Consider the following 14,625-nt stretch of genomic DNA (forward strand, 5'->3'; position numbering starts at 1 on the left):
GAACTAAAGCTGTGTCACACATTCGCTTTTCAGCACCAGCATATATTCGCCGAGGAGCCTAAGACTGCGCTATGCCAGTAGATCTTGGCATGCTGCTCGAACTATACGGGTTGTTTCATTTTATCGGCAACGCAATTTTTAAAAATCACACGTGGCATGTAGCACAATTCCATTGCTTTACTCTCTGAGGCACAGTTTTCGCACGAGAAATGAACGGCAATATTTGAATTACCAAAATTCAGCTAATTAACTCTCGAACTAATTACTTTAGGCCCCATATTGCAACTTACGAACTGTAACCGCAAGTCATATCCACTTGAAACGAATTCTGTGCCTCGAGCGGCCAATCGCGCGGCAATTTTGCATGCTTTTGCGGGCTTCTTTCACGCTCGGGAAAGCACGTTTATGTAGCACGTATTGAGCAACAGAAAGCTGTATCGGGAGTTTTTCATGTCGCTCTACAATTTTCTTATTTACACTTTTCATCTAACTATAATATTTGAGAAGTTGATTGAGACTAACTAGGCGGAATGATAAAAATAACCTGAGTAACTCCAAGCGACGACAAACATTACCTTGGCTTTGTCCAGCTATACGTAGCATTTGCATATTTTTAATGTTTGGCTCAAGTTACGTGGGACGACCTGTATATAAACGAAAAGAAGGGTGCAGACGGGCCCGATTTTCGTAAATCACAATCATATGAAGCCCCCCCCCCCCAGCAGACCATGACACCAAGAAAAAACATAGGGTGAATCACTTGTTTTTAATTGTAATGTAGAAATTAAAAATAAAGGTAAAGTAGAAAACTGCAGTTTTCTAAATTTCTTATTTTAAACTAGACTAAAACTAAAGGAAAAAAAAAAGAGTCACTGCTGTGGATCAGGTCGCAACCCAGTGTCAGAGATCTGCAAACGCCCCTGCTTGCACACGTTGGAGTCCGGAGCCCTGGGATAAGACAGAGCGCGCGTTCAATACACGGCAAAGGTTAACGCACCGAAAGTGTGCCATTAACGAACACTAGCATGGCCTGCTTAATATAGCTGCACAGCATTCAGGAATCGGATAATGCAGACAGTGGTTACAGTTTACGGACAGCATCGCAGATCCTTTTCAACAAGCCAGTATGCCACATGAACTCCACAACCAGTATACACGTAAGCCCTCGATTGCCCAGTTTTCCCGAGCTGAATCCTTTGCTTAAAAGTTACACGAAATCTCAGTATCTCTGCTAAAAGTATACACCAGCATGACGGCTGCAACCATCTACCACGAAAAGCATTCTACTGCATTTCTTTACATTATAATCAGCAACATGCTTTCAGAATGTTTCTGGTTCGAACTAAATTGAAACTAGTGGGTAGTGTCCCCAGTGAGCTCTGTACGAAATAAACAGGCGATGCCGCTAATTGAGTTCTCCCTTATCACTACGCATTGTGTGCAGCGGCATAGGCTGATCCAAGTTATTATCCGGGTGTGTCTTGCAATGCTGAAGAGCGGTGCGCGAAAAACTTTACCTCGGCCATCGCGGGCGCATTTCGATGGGGGCGAAATGCGAAAACACCGGCGTACTTAGATTTAGGTGCGTGTTAAAGAACGCCAGGTGGTCGGAATTTCCGGAGTCCTCCACTACGGTGTGCCTCATAATCAGAAAGTGGTTTTGGCACGTAAAACTCCATAATGTTTTTGTTTTTTTATGAGACACTATAGATTACACGGCCTTCCTACCACAGAACAACATGTGGGCGAAAGCATATAGACTTCCGATGGCGTAGGAATGCAATGAATTTTTTATTAGTATAGTTGCAAGAATAAAATCTACCAATTTTTTTCGTAAGTAAACGTCGACCAGCTCGGTATTAGTTCAGGCAATATTCGGATGAACTTTAGATCCAACCCGCACTTAGGTCTCAGACGACCGCGTTGTCTGTGTCCAAAGAAAGAGAACCACACGAAGAAGCGAACAATGACGCCAGAGAAAACGTAGGGGAAGGGAAGGTGATTGCTATGTTTAAGTTGAATGTAGAAAAGGAGGCGGCCATCCTCGTGCGGCCGACGCGCGGGAAACGGTCGCAGCGCTGCCAGCGGGGCGTCGTGCGAAATCCCTCCGACCTCGCCCCAATTGGCTCTCTCTGGTTCAGAGACAGCGGCGCTTGCGGAGCTCTCCACAGCGCACGGCCACACTATAGCGGCAGAAAGCGCACCGCGAAAACCAGGGAACTGCAACACTTTCTTGCGAATGGGTTTCAAAGCTATTTTCGCGTCATGCCGCTTGCCACCGATCGGACAGACTGAGGAGCGGCTGATTCACTCCGGTGGGCGAAAGCCGCGAGACACTCCTCTCTCGCAGCAACTCTGATCACAGCCGCAGTGATTCCACCTGAGAGTGAATCTACAGGGTGCTTGTCGCGGCGGCCAGGACACCGGCAAGTGTGGACATGTCATACTACTGCCGCTTTTACTGCAGACAAGTAAACATTGCTCAGCGATCCTGCTCGAAATATTAGCTGCAAATGTAACAAATGCTTTCCGAATGTACAAGTTGCTGTTGTCGATTGTTTTCTCAAAACAGACCGCGGTATTTAAGGGTGTCCCAGCTAACTTTAGCCAGAGTTTTAAAAAATTATGCGTGGCTCTGCTATCGCAAACACCAGAAACCAGTGGAGCTGGGGAAAGGCCAGTAATGTAGTGCCAAACCGCACGCAAGACACACGAGCGCCGGCAACGCGTCCCTACGGCGTCCGCCAAAGGCGACTACTACGGCGGCCGCGATTAGCGTGGCCAACGCCGTAGTAGACGCCGCGTTGTCTCCACTTTGTACGGAGTGGCGGGCAAGGAGGGCATCGAGGCACCCTTGCAGCAGCCGGAGAATAACGCCCCTCCTCCCTCGCCTGACCCCCCGCTGCCTCGTGCGCCAGAGGAGAGGGCACGCATCCGGGCCGCGTTCCTCGCTCGCGTACGCGCCACCCCTCCTCCGCTAGGCTCCACCCACCCTCGCCGCGTCGCTATGCTGCGCAATGCTTCGTTTATACTCTGCTTTCACTCTCCCTTAGCTCTCTACCCCAGCTCGGCGAAGCTGCGAACGTAAAGAGAAACCCAGCGAGGTTCTGACAGCTCCACTGTAATATATGCAAATGCCATGTAGCTGGACAGATCAAAGGTAATGTTTGCCATCGCTTGAATATATTCAGATTATTTCGTTCTGCCTAATTGGATAATTAGTCTTAATCAACTTCTGAATTATAATGCAATTAAAAGTGTCAATGAAAAAATTGTGGAGCGAAAAGAAAAACTCCTGATATAACTTTCTGTTGCTCAATGCGTGTCATATAAAAGTTTTTCCGAGCGTGAAAGAAGCCCGCGAATGCACGCAAAATTGCCGCACAAGTGGCCGCTCCAGGCACTTTGCGTATATTCGCGGACTTCTTCCACGCTCGGAAAAACATTTCCGTAGCACGCATTGAGCAACAGAAAGCTGTATCGGGAGTTTTTCACGTCACTACAATTTTCTCGTTGACACTTTTCATTGCATTATAAACTTTAGAAGTTGATAAATTAAGATTAATTATGTAATGAGGCGGAACGAAAAAATAATCTGAGTGTTTCCAAGCGACGGCAAGCAACATGAAATTTGTTCTGACATAGCATTTGCACATTTTTAAGCTGACTAAAGTTAGCTGGGACACCCTGTACAGTCTAACAGGCATGCGGCAACCGCGGTGCGCCAAGCCTCATCGCCGTTGACGCCTCCCACGTTCCTTACCTACAAAGGCGACACCTCCGGTTCACCACGCAGGGCAAGTACAACAACACGTGCTTGCCTGCTGCGCCCGTTAACTATAATGCCCCTGGGCATACTTAAGCTTTGCGGGATTGTCAAAGCTGCGTTGCGTGCGGGGTGAGAATCTAAGGCTTCCGGAATTTTTAATAGTCGCATGTGGCAGCAGATATAATTATTGTCCCTGAGATAGATTGTCCAAACAGGCGGACAATACTAGAACGAGAAATCTAAATACATATTCAGTTAATTAACTGTTTAGTTAACTACAGCACATATTGCAATCGACGAGCTTACAAGACGTATCCACTTGCAATGAATTTCCAGGATGGCACAAGTTTCGAGATATTTGAATCTTATTATTTACGAAATACAGAGGCGTTCCAGTTACTTTTGTGCTTCAATGCATGAAAGAGCGTTTTGTTAAAAATTTAAGTGGGACAACCATGCATTTTTACGGCGAGTTTAATGGCTCATATCTCCAAACTAGTGTCATTCTGGAAATTCGTTTTAAGTGGTTACACGCCTTGTAAACTCAGCGGCTACGATTCGTAAATTGCAATATGTGCCGTAATTTGATTAATTAAGAAGGTAATTGGTGATTTTTTAATTAGTTGGATATGTGTCGAATTCTGGTGCAAGTAATATGCGCGTCTTTGAATAATTTGTTTCAATTAAGGACTAGAATTATGTTCTCTGCAACAGGCGATTATTAAATAATCCGGAAAACTTATAAATGGTCATCCCGTATAATGATGCGCTATAGAAGTATCATGTGCCTGCGGACCATAGATGAACTTCTCCTCGTCATGGGCAAGTACAGTGCATCGATTGGCAATGTACACTTTTGTTCCGTTAGTGACGGGAAGGTTAGTTTTTGTGCAACAGAGTCTAGGAGAAGCTCACCCCCGCAATTGATGTTTCGACCTGGAGAATCTGGAACAAAAAGATTGGCTCCGTGAGGTTTCGGTGACACGAGAACACAGGGAGCAGTCGTTTTGTAAGAGATAAGGTAAATGCGGGTGATTTGTACCAATTTAAACGTGCAAATAGCTTCGGTAAAGCGATTAACAATCTGCCGGCTACCTGCCTTACAGCGACAGCAGTTTGCAAAGCCAGAGTACCAGCGCCTTAAAACCCGGGAAAGTACTCGCATTCCTGCACAACAGACGGGGGGCATCTTAATTTGTGCATATATCTTACGATGTGAAACTACAACAACGGTGGCCTGAGCCCGACACTTAACAGCGTTCAGTAGCTTTTGCTCGAACAACGGTGAGGCTAACTGCGGCTGGCGTATTGTCCGCTGTTGCCTCCTAAGTATAGACGTGCGCGGACGCCGCTCTCGGAGCCTTCATGCATCGCACACGCTATACACAACCAGCATAACTGCTGCACGCGAATGTTGCGAGGAAGCTCAGTTGTTTGCGCATTCGGCTCCGAACTACACATAGCCGCCCGAACTGCAGAACAAAATTATGGGGTTTTACGTGGCAAAACCACTTTCTGATTATGAGCCTCCCCACTACGGCGTGCCTCATAATCATAAAGTGTTTTGGCACGTAAAACCCCATAATTTAATTCTTTGCACATAGCTGCAGTGGAATGAATTCAGTCCCGGGGGGTCGCGGTGGGCGAAGTTTTATTTTTAGTCGCCATGTGGTGCTGAGGGTGAAATGGTGGTCAAGGTGAGAAAGTAGCATGACCACAGCGCAACTCAACAGACGGAAATAGGTAACTTAATTTCTAACGATTAAGTGCCGTCGCACTAAAACTAACGCACTCACATGCCCTTGTAGACCGCGTCACTCTCTCGCTTCCTCCAAAATGCAATACGTCCGCAAACAGGAAGGGTTTCGAAATCCTTGGACTTCGCGTCCCCTTCCGGCTGCTTATGCGCCTGCGCAGCACAAATTGCAAGAACAACAACAACGGTATAAAGCATCTGGCGTCATGGAACACGATTGCCCGTTTTCATGGAGCGGTTAGCACTTGACTGTACATTATAATTAGACATGTTACTGTATCGTCAAAACTGAACGGATATCAGGTTAGTACAGAATGCGTCATTAGTTAAGCAGTGCAAGTAATTCTGACGCTAACACGCATTCATTCTGCTCGTGTTAAAGTTTACTGCACCAGGAAGAATGTCCCAAATCAGCATCGCCGCACGTCAAGTCACAGAATGCCGGTCATTTGCTGAGTCGTTGCTACTACTTTGATGCATTGCGATTCTCAGTGACCATCGTTCCTATAGTGCCTTGCTCACAGACCGCTGACTATTTGTACTCGTACTGCAATGTGAAAAATAGGTCAGTACAAAATTTCCTCTGTTCTTGCAGAACTATAGAAGCAGAAGTTATCACTACAGCTGCAGGGGTCACGGTTACCCAGGCTTAAGACGCCCTGTGATAAGCATCAGTTGACTTTTAGCTGTACTACCCTAAGAAAATGAAAACCTATTTTGAGAAGAAAATGTTAGGAAGGGAACTTACCTGCGACGTCACCGCACTTTGTTCAGCGTCGTGCCTGCACGGAGATAGAAAATTGATCAGATTCAAGCAGCATCGCTCATAATCACGCTGAATCTGCAACTTTGATCGCACAAAGATCGGCATAGTTTATCATTGTATGCATGAGAAGCTTTAGCATCGAAACGTACGTTGATATCTCTGGTGAAGCTGAATCGCAAGAATGGTGGCCATATGCTGAATGAAAGCTGTAAATGCAGTGATTCAAAGACTAAATCCAGTGATTCAAAGACAAAGCAAAACTACGCGCCTTCCTAGATGTCATTTTACTCCGGAAACGAGTATTTGGACCCTTTTCATTGCTGCCGAATAATAGAGTGAACGACGGACAGTACGCGCGCGAACGCGAGGCCACTTCATCGAGCATCGCATACGCGCTGGCCGTTGCCAACTTGTTGCACTACTGTGTAGCACGTAGTGCCGTGACGGTTCCCGCCAAACTACCGGCTTGCGAGCTTGCTCTGACGTTTATGCAGCGAAAACAAGTTTCTCTGCGCAGCGCTAATTCTCGAGTACTCGCAGCTCGCAATGGACACGGCTTACAGCTCTGCCTCACTCATGCCAATGTTAATGGCTACTGTATCTAACAATGTATTTCAGCACGTAGATCTAACGCCACTCACAATTTGAGGGTGAGCTCCTCAAACTCTTCTTTCTTGCAGTTTTCAGGTGGCTCCAGGGTGGCCTCTTCGATGCTCGTGGTATCCTCGGCCAGCTGGCAGGTAAGGTCTCCTTGCGCGCTACGCATATGTCCAATACGCTGCAGATACTGATTTGCCAGAACACTCCTGGCCCTGATTAGTGGAGTGGATGCAGGGTCCACCGAACGCGAGTCCGGAACTTTGGTCAACACCGGTGCGGTCTTGCGGCGCACTAGCAGCACGTTTCGCTGCAACAGCGGAGGTGTCACCGGCTGGTCTTCGGATGGTGGAGGTGCGAGCTTCTTTGGGCCTACATGAAGCATTCGGAATGTTGCCTTTATATAGCCTGCTTTTGGGACAGAAACAAAGCAACTTAAGCATGCACCGTTTATTGCATTGACAACGACATTGAGTAACTATAACAGGACGCTTTAAAGTTGCCATGTCGATCGACCGGCCAGGGCGCATTTTTCACGGAGTTCCATGTCAGTTGCTACTATTCAACGGTTTTTCTTTTCTACGCGCCCAAAAAAGAATGAAAAACGCCGGGCAATGTACTTAAAGTAAAACTACAAACGAGTTAGCACTGCAAAAAAGACAGAAAAAAATAAGACGGAGGATTGCAGAAGTGTACGCAAGCAAAAAAAAAAAAAAATGCGGAGCATATCGTTTGCTGTATATCGCTTGGTCACTTGGAGGACTATCGAGCTATTTGACCGAATTAAATGAACGTGATTCTCGAAATAGCGACGAACTGAGCTAAAACTATTCAATCATGCAGATTCAGAATTTCGTTTGGTCCAACTTTTTGAAGAGGGGTGCCCTCGTTCTCCGAGCCGCAAACCTTATGCAGCCCACATTACCGGCTGCAGTATGTTCCGGACATGTAGAATACTGTTGCTATCTTATCGCATAGAATTCATAACGGTTCCCGGGTATGTCATTATTAGATAACCTTAGTGGTTAAATGTTATTCAGTGTTAAAAGGAGACACTTTTGTACAAAGGAATGAACCATGCGTAAATAAACTTCCAAATTTTGATCAACAGTGACCGATTTATTTTGTTTGTCACCATCAATACACGTTTAGTTCGGCTTCATTTAGTTTATTTCTTTGCAGTCTCTAGAAACTAAACCGGATACTCAAAAATTCTAATGAAGTTATTCTACACTTCTCAAGAAAAAATCGGAAGGATTTCTATGGGCTGTTTCTTTTCGTTTCTATAGAAGCTCTAATGAAATACCTAAATACTATTAATTGTATCTAAGTCAAAAGCAACACCATAAATAGTTTGTCTAGAATTTTGTATTATGTTTCTAAAGCAATGGGGTAGCCAAATAATAGAAACCAAATATAGGCAAATCCAATAGACACCAAAATAGAACATAACAGTTCTACTTAAAAAAGTTCAAAATAATTTCTGAAGTAATTTATATATATATATATATATATATATATATATATATATATATATATACACATAACTACGCGTACATTGAGTGTAGTGTGATCTTGCCCCCTTACGCATGTTCACCGCATCATCATCATCATCAGCAGCAGCAGCAGCAGCCTGGTTACGCCCACTGCAGGGCAAAGGCCTCTCCCATACTTCAACAACCCCGGTCATGTACTACTTGTGGCCATGTCGTCCCTGCAAACTTCTTAATCTCATCCGCCCACCTAACTTTCTGCCGCCCCCTGCTACGCTTCCCTTCCCTTGGAATCAGTCCGTAACTCTTAATGACCATCGGTTATCTTCCCTCCTCATTACATGTCCTGCCCATGCCCTCATTTCTTTTTCTTGATTTCAACTAAGATGTCATTAACTCTCGTTTGTTCCCTCGCCCAATCTGCTCTTTTCTTATCCCTTAACGTTACACCCATCATTCTTTCCATAGCTCGTTGCGTCGTCCTTAATTTAAGTAGAACCCTTTTCGTAAGCCTCCAGGTTTCTGCCCCGTAGGTGAGTACTGGTAGGACACAGCTATTATACACTTTTCTCTTGAGGGATAATGGCAACCTGCTGTTCATGACCTGAGAATGCCTGCCAAACGCACCCCCAGCTCATTCTTATTCTTCTGATTATTTCCGTCTGATGATCCGGATATGTGACAATCAAACGAGAAAGCGTTTGATTCTCCAGAGATGGGAGGACAGCCTACCGTACTAACGCACGGTCGATGCGCGCTATCTAACCTTTCCCTTTGTTCTCTTTGCGGAAATATATTTACTCGGAACTGGGGAAGGTTGCGTTTGCGCTGAATCCTGCAGTGAGTTGCATGTCAGGTTGGCAGAGTCTGGCTGCATGGTGGGAAGATCCTCGCTAGTGATCGCCTCCGCCATGCCAGCCGCCTTGTTTTCCTTTAGTGGCACGTCGTACAGCTCGGGCTGACCGGCTGCAGACTCGGACGACGGCTGCTCCGACATCTGAAGGTGCCGCTCTGATGGGACAGGAAGCGTCTCTGCAGAGAGTTTGATAGACAGCTGTTACGACAGCTCAGCTCATTACAGTATGAGAGCTCATGACAGTAACTAAAAGCAAACTCCTTTGGCTGGAAAGCAATAGTAATTAGATTCTTGACATTTCTGGAGCTTCGTGTTTCGTTTCAGCGTCACCTGTTACACTGCCATCGTGTAGACCATTACAGCGATCAGGTAACATTACAGTCAGCTTGAGAAGCGCATCTTACGTGACCAGGACGAAACTGCATAATAGACGACAAAAAAATAAAAACAAAGTTGCTTGTCAGTCAGATTGCATTTCAATGATACAGGCCATAGCGCAGCAGATCCGAGGGTTTTGTTGGGAGTAGTTTCCCGAGAGGTCTCAGTGTGGCTTGATTTTGAGGAGAGACCGGCACGCGATATCACTGCGGCGAAGCAAACTTCGTATGACTACATCATACTTTTACACAGGGGAATCACTTTAGCATCCAAGAGCACGAGCAATCCTGTCACACGTAAGTACATGCACGGAATGCTGAAAGTGGCTTAAGAAAATACGTGAACGTGATGTACATGCACCGTTCTTTTCCAGCCACAGTAAAAATACCGGGAGCCCATATCGCTTAACAGATGCCCCATGCAAACAGTCATATCGGCTGTTCTAGCCCCAGAACGTTGTGCCAGTGTCGTCCCTCAAAGCTGCATGCAGAATAGATTCCAAACGCCTCGGAAGGCCTTGGATTCCGCTACACCCACGAGTATTTAGCGGCGGATATCGCTCTAGTTCACAGTACCACGTGCTGCGCGCTTACTTCCGAGTTTCCGAGCCGGTACGCGGCTCTTATGGGGAACCAGCGCTGGCCAAGAGACACTACGACTGTGAGTGTGCAACTAAGATATGCTGACCCCAACCGATAGGAAGGCTAAAAAAATGAGACGCCGTTTCGAACGAAAACTGACACGTGCCTGTACTAACGTTTGCTTTATCCCGATGCGTCCAGCCAAGCTCCGTCCACTGACATGAGGAGCGCATGCGCTCCTACGTTCTAGCACTCCTGTGCCCAGTCAGATAAGCTGAAAACATGTGCCTCATATATAACGGACACAACAAAAACTACAATTATAGGATTTTACGTGCCATAACCACGATCTGATTAATAGGCACGCCGTAGTGAGGGACTCCGGATTAATTTTGACCACCGGGATTCGATCCCCCAACCTCATTGTTAGCAGCGCAACATCAAAGCCACTAAGCAACCACCGCCGCGGGTCACAACACAAAGCATTTTGTTGAATAGCCCAATTTTATATTTTGAGTTCACGAAATGGACTTATTCGAAACTGGAGACAGCCGTGCCTCCTTCGAAACAGGCGGTCTGTTTCGCGTCTGATAGGATGACTTGCGCATCAAGGGCAAGTTCTCGGTAGTGATGACCTCGAACGTGCTGGCCACCTTGTCTTCCTTCAGCGAGATGTCGGTCAGCTCGGGGCGAACGGCCGCGGATTCGGGCAAAGAGTGATCAGGAATTCAGAGTTGTGGCTCCAGCGGTTCAGGAAGCGTCTCTGCAGAAATTTTGGTAGACAGTTGTATGACACGTGAAGAAAAGGAAGTGTTGAAACGACGGAGTGCGGCGAAAGATTCCATTGCGACTGGGTCATGTGCTCGCGCGGCGTAGTCCAGTGAGCGGAGGCCCAGCGGTGCTCGTAAGATGTGGGTTTAAATTGGGCCACGGCCGGAGAGCGTGTTCCCAAAAAGATGTGGCGAACGGGACAGACGGCCGGGGAGAACAGGAGGTGTTAGCAATCAGCCGACAAGGCCAGACGCGGCTGATATCTCTAGTGCCCCGAACGGTCCGGAGCCAGCGACCAAGGCAGCCAGTCGGGAACCGTTGAGTAGGGGCGAGGTCCATGGTCGCTTGGCCTTCCAGGGCTACCGGGAGCCAGCAGTGGGGATCCAGGCAGTGTTGGTAACTTAGCGACATTGTCGCTAAATTTAGCGAGCTTTTAGTCACCTTAACGACAAATTCGTCTTTTTGGAATGTTAGCAAGGTTTTAGTGACCTTTCCCTGCCCCATTAACGTTTATGGCAGAATTGTCAGAGTAACAGCTTCGCGGATAATCAAAGTCAACGTGACAGAGCTAAATCACGAGATTTTCGGCGAGTGTACATTGCACTGGTGCAAGCATCCATCTTTGCCATCAGCTGGCTTCAACGGCTTCGACGCTGTTTTCGCAGTAGGGCCGAAAATTTGTAAAAAAAAAAGTTGATCAAGAACGACGTCCTTCAAACGATGAAGCGTGAGTAGTAGCTTCCGAACTTAATTATGATGTGTGCGTTATTGGTTCCTAGAAGGGTGCCATGAGCACGCAGTTCACGGAACCCTTCTAGGAATTGATTTCCTGGCACGCGAAGCGCACACGTAGTTTCCTCATTCAACGAAGCGCAAGGCTGCGTACAGCAAGCCCTACAAGAGCCTCTGCGATAAAAGAAGACCCACTAAACTCAAGTCTGCAGTGAAGCCCCGCCCACGCCCTCATAACCGCCAGCCACTGTTCCTCCGCGAGGCTGCAAATAGTATACTTCAAAGTTTCCCTGTTACCTAAATATGGCGGTAACCACAAAAATAAAATTATAAGCGCGTAATTTTGTACGTTTTCACTCGTTTGTTATAGTGGAACGGTAACAGCCTAATTCTTTATAGAACTAAGATAAAGCACTTCACTGCGAACTGAAGTGAACTTGACACTAAATAGTTGCAGTGAAGTTTCATGAGTAAAACGGGGTCAGCAGTGAAATGAATTGTACCGCGGACTTTTGAAGAGTGAAATGCTCAGACTCCCCACACTTTGTCCATGTCTGTTGTACACCTCATCGTTTCCGCCGATGAAAAGGCTCTCCAAGAACAGCAGACGCTCCAGAGGTATCAAGTACGACGCCATTTTGAAATGGTAGCATGACGACGATTTTGTTTGTGTGATTGGCTGGCGGAGTAACAACCCCGCGCGGTCCATGTGCCTTGGTTGCCAACTTCCGATTTTTAAGGTGTATCTTACTATAGCGATTTTGAGAGCCGATGTCCGTCGCAGTCTTAGGCCAATAGGACTTGTTGCTCAAGCACTTTGAACAGGCAACGTCTACGGATGGATGCTATGCTGCAGAACAGAGAGTCCATTTTCGAGATAAGTTAAGCCGCTTGTACAGACAGATTTTCAATTACGGAAGTACTTGGTCCATGGCCATTCCCTGCTAAACAGAGATATGTGCCTCGACACCCCTACGGGATTTTGTTGTAGACAACAATCTGATTTAATGATTTGAATTGTAGATATTTATGGACTGAATTGAGTGCGATGCCTGGCCTACTTAAAAATTACATTGGGGTGTTATGCGTAGTGTTTTTATTGTAGTGTACACGAACTTTTACGCTGGTGCATATGGATCGCTTTTCGTAGTTTAGTTTGTTCTTTTGTTCACAATCGTTTTTGTAAATTTAACATGTTTGTGTGATTGGGATATGCGCGTGCGTATTTTTCAACGTTATATTGGGATAGACGACTCTAAAGTAGGCTGCCTGCAATAATTAAACTGTTATATCACATGTCCTCTGATCCAATAAAAGAGTCTACCTCCTCTACTTTCGGCCACTCCTGCAAAGATTCAGCGAATGAACACCTATACGAGATAAACGATGCAAATACCGCGTAATTTGATCTTACGCTTACGATTAAAACTGCGTCTAGTAAACTGGTAACCCCAACCGTGAAGATTGACCAATTGTGCCAGCCCATGGATGGTCATTTAGATCACAAGCCATACTTTGAATACGAGTTCAACAAACTAACACAATGCCCGCTGTTTCTGAAGTCTGTGTGGTACACCAGCGCTCCATTGCGTACACAGTTAAGCTATCAAGTGAACAATGCCAGAGTGTGCCATCAAATTTGAAGCTATTGCAGGACATGGTACGACTGTCAGTGGGTGCGTGCCAGTACTCCAGGAAGCCGTCACGGAATTGGCTTAACTTCTTGGCGTATAGTTATGGCTCCGTGTTTTCGGATAAATCTGAAAAAAATTCGATAGATACTCGCCGGTAAAATTGACAATTCAGATTTGTCCGAGGAACTCTGATTTTAACGGCCAATATGACCCTGGTTCCATTCTTTATCGAAAGCCTCTCAGTAAAGGGCATGTTCTAAGCGGTCAGTTTGGCCGATATAAACTTTACCTCACGTCAACAGTATCTCGTAGACCACACCCATCGCACATTTAACAAGGGGCTTGTTTCTTGAAACTGACGACATGAGCCAGCTCATGACTGATTTTGCGAAGTATCAGAGCTATGAAGTCAGTAACATTGTAACCCTCGTCGTTTTAGAGACTTCACACTGCCCAATGGCCAGTGCTTTCTCGCTGCGCGCCGAGTCCTCTGGCTCTCCCTGTTTCTAGAGCAAAGGTTAAAGGGCATTTTCAAAGCTGATAATCACCAATCGAAAGGAGAGCGCTTCCACGGGGACCGCTACCTCGTAAAGTATGCTTGCGCCTATTACAACAAGATTTAAGGTTGTGCTACGCACAAACATGGGTGTTTTGTATTCAAGTATTTGTGCTTGTGTGTATATGTGTGTGCGTTCGAACCTTTCCTTAAAATACGCTTCGTGTGTTCTAGTGTTTTCGTGTTCAGATATCATTTCATCTAAGATTTTGTAGTATTAAGGATAACGAAACATTAAACTCTGAATTTCGGAGAATCGGGGACTTACGAGAAATAAACTCCGACAAGCGCCGAATTTCCGCCGAAAAATGGGCTCCGATAAACACCCTTCAAATTTCAAGAAAAATAAACTTCCAAAACGCGGAGCCCTACGTATAGTTGCAACCTCGTAGACGCCAAGTATATAGAACAAGCTAACCCTGGTGAGCTGAATCTTGACCACTAACACCATTGAGTTGTGGTCCGGGGTACTCGCGAACCATGGAGCAGCTGACTCAAACCCATTTCATGAGCTCGTGCAGCCGGACCTAATTTGCTAACCTTGCCGCACTCGAACGCCCCGGTGGAAATATTTTTCTAGTCAACTCAGCGTTACGAAGACAACACACAAGAATCGTTTGAGCGTCCGCAGCAGATTACATCGTCGTGGAAAGTGCTACGACCTTCCTGACACTTAAAAAAAAAGGTATGAGCTCCGCAAACATACTCCACAGCATTCGCGCACGGATGCGACACA

At 46.2% G+C, this 14,625-nt stretch overlaps 1 protein-coding gene across 1 annotated transcript in view; it reads right to left on the minus strand.

Moving 5' to 3' along the window:
• Positions 1-747: 747 nt before the first annotated feature.
• LOC142579155 (uncharacterized) overlaps positions 748-14,625 on the minus strand; it is a 37,964-nt gene continuing 24,086 nt past the window's right edge. Inside the window, exons 4-9 of the mRNA XM_075689137.1 lie at positions 9,183-9,413; positions 6,933-7,260; positions 6,274-6,307; positions 5,566-5,678; positions 4,685-4,714; positions 748-948 (exon numbers count right to left, since the gene is read on the minus strand). Of these exons, the coding sequence (XP_075545252.1) occupies positions 870-948; positions 4,685-4,714; positions 5,566-5,678; positions 6,274-6,307; positions 6,933-7,260; positions 9,183-9,413 (815 nt within the window). The 3' untranslated portion in view covers positions 748-869. The remainder of the gene's footprint in view (positions 949-4,684; positions 4,715-5,565; positions 5,679-6,273; positions 6,308-6,932; positions 7,261-9,182; positions 9,414-14,625) is intronic.

This window comes from Dermacentor variabilis, chromosome 1, assembly GCF_050947875.1.
Source record: "Dermacentor variabilis isolate Ectoservices chromosome 1, ASM5094787v1, whole genome shotgun sequence".
Lineage (NCBI taxonomy): Eukaryota > Metazoa > Arthropoda > Arachnida > Ixodida > Ixodidae > Dermacentor > Dermacentor variabilis.